A 2,149-nucleotide genomic window follows, 5' to 3' on the forward strand; every position below is an offset into this window, starting at 1 on the left:
AGAACAAAAGGAAAATATGCAAGAAAGAATAAACAAGAACAACAACAAAAAAGCAATAACAAAAGTGAAAATAGTGTGTTTTAGTCTGCATTCAGACTCCATGGTTTTTTCTGAATGTGGAGAGCATTTTCCACCATAAGTCTTTTGGCATTGTCTTGGATCATTGTATAAGTCTGTCATAGTTAATCATTCCACAATGTTGTGGATACTGTGTACAATGTTCTCTTGATTCTGCTCATTTCACTCAGTGTCAATTCATGTTTTTCTGAAATCCATCTGCTTATTATTTTTTGCAGCACAATAGTATTCCATTACATTCATATACCATAACTTGTTTAGCCATTCCCCAATTGATGGGCATCCCCTCAATTTCTAATTCTTTTCTACCACAAAAAGAGCAGCTATAAATATTTTTATACATGTGGGTCCTTTTTGCTTTTAAAATTTTTTTATTTTTTATTTATTTAGGCTTTGCAGATTTTTATTTTTAAACAAACCAACCAACTAACCAGAACTGCTGAAGTTTGCATGCATAGTGGTGCATCTGTCCTGTCCCCTCGCCCTGCCTCCCTCCCCTCCAGGCCCTCGCATAGCCCCACTCTCCACAAAGTTAGAGTGAAAGCTCACTTACACTAACAAAAGAAAGCAGAGTCTCTGGGAATTGGATGTGAGCAAAAAATGTGGAGAGCAGGATGAATAAGCAGGGATTTCTACTGAACTTTTGTAATATACCAAATAATGACTGGCTTAGCAAAGAAAAGCCTCCAAAGTGAGAAGCAGCATCAATTATAAAGGAACATGACTGAACAGGTAGGAGACCGACTCGCCATTGTGAGTCCTCCGGATGGCCTCGGCCAGGATCATAGAGATATCAATCACCTGTATCTTGGGGCAGTGCTTCATCTTGTCTTCCTGAGGTATTGTGTTTGTGACGACAACCGCCTCAAAGCAGGCGTGGTTAATTCGAGAAATGGCTGAACCAGAAAAAATTCCATGAGTAAGGATGGCGTAGACTTTGGTGGCTCCAGCTGACTGGAGTTTATCTGCTGCATGACAGATAGTACCACAAGTGTCAGCCATGTCATCCACTAGAATGGCTACTCGGTCCTTGACATCTCCCACTAACACCATTCGGTCCACTTCATTGGCCTTCTTCCGCTCTTTGTGAATCAGAGCAAAGTCAACATTCAGTCGGTCAGCAATTGAAGTCACTCTTTTAGCTCCGCCAGCATCCGGGGACACGATACAGCAGGTCTTCCAGTCGGCAATGTTCTTCCTTATCCACTTCAGGACAGCCGGTTCAGCGTATAAGTTATCCACTGGGATATCAAAAAACCCTTGAATCTGAGAGGCATGAAGGTCCATGGTGATTATATGATCTGCTCCTGCTACAGACAGCATATTTGCCACAAGCTTGGCTGAGATTGGGGCTCGGCTTTTGTCCTTTTTGTCCTGCCGGGCATAAGGGAAACAAGGGATAACAGCAGTGACTCGGCTCGCTGAGGCGATCTTGCAGGCATGAATCATAATGAGAAGCTCCATCAGATTGTCGTTGATTTCGCCACAACCGCTCTGCACAATGTAAACATCCTCTCCTCGGACGCTTTCGCCAATTTCCACACACGTCTCCTGGTTACTGAATTTCTTAGTCACCACCTTGCCCAGTCCCAGGTCCAGACGGTCGGTGATCTTCTGGGACAAGTCCTGGTGGGAGCTGCCGCTGAAGATCTTGATGTTCGGCATCTTCGCCCTGCTGTGCTCTGCGGGCTGACGTCAGCGACCACTGCGTGGGGGAGGCTGGCTTAGGCGACGAGGCTGGAGGCTGGTAAGGCGAGGCTGGGGAGAGGTGACCACTCGGTAGCAAGAGCGTACTCAGCACGATGCCTCGGCCATCTTCCCTTTCCTCTTTTTTTATGATTTCTGAGATATAGACCTAGTAGTGGTATTGCCCTACATTCCTGGTTTAAATCCCACCTGGTCACAGTGTGTTGTCCTGGTGATAAATTGCTGTAATCTCTTTGTTAATATACTATTTAGAATTTTTTACTGGGTCAAAGGGTATGCACAGTTTTAAAGCCTTTTGGGCATGGTTCCAAATTGTTCTCTAGAATGATTGAATCAGTTCACAGCGCCACCAACAGTGCATTAG

General features: G+C 44.6%; 1 protein-coding gene across 1 annotated transcript; it reads right to left on the bottom strand.

Moving 5' to 3' along the window:
* Positions 1 to 744: 744 nt before the first annotated feature.
* LOC122742657 (ribose-phosphate pyrophosphokinase 1-like) lies at positions 745 to 1,752 on the bottom strand. The gene has a single exon (XM_043987054.1). The coding sequence runs from the start codon at positions 1,741 to 1,743 to the stop codon at positions 787 to 789; it is 957 nt and encodes a 318-aa protein (XP_043842989.1). The 5' UTR covers positions 1,744 to 1,752; the 3' UTR covers positions 745 to 786.
* Positions 1,753 to 2,149: the final 397 nt, after the last annotated feature.

The sequence above is a fragment of the Dromiciops gliroides genome, chromosome 2 (assembly GCF_019393635.1).
Source record: "Dromiciops gliroides isolate mDroGli1 chromosome 2, mDroGli1.pri, whole genome shotgun sequence".
NCBI lineage: Eukaryota > Metazoa > Chordata > Mammalia > Microbiotheria > Microbiotheriidae > Dromiciops > Dromiciops gliroides.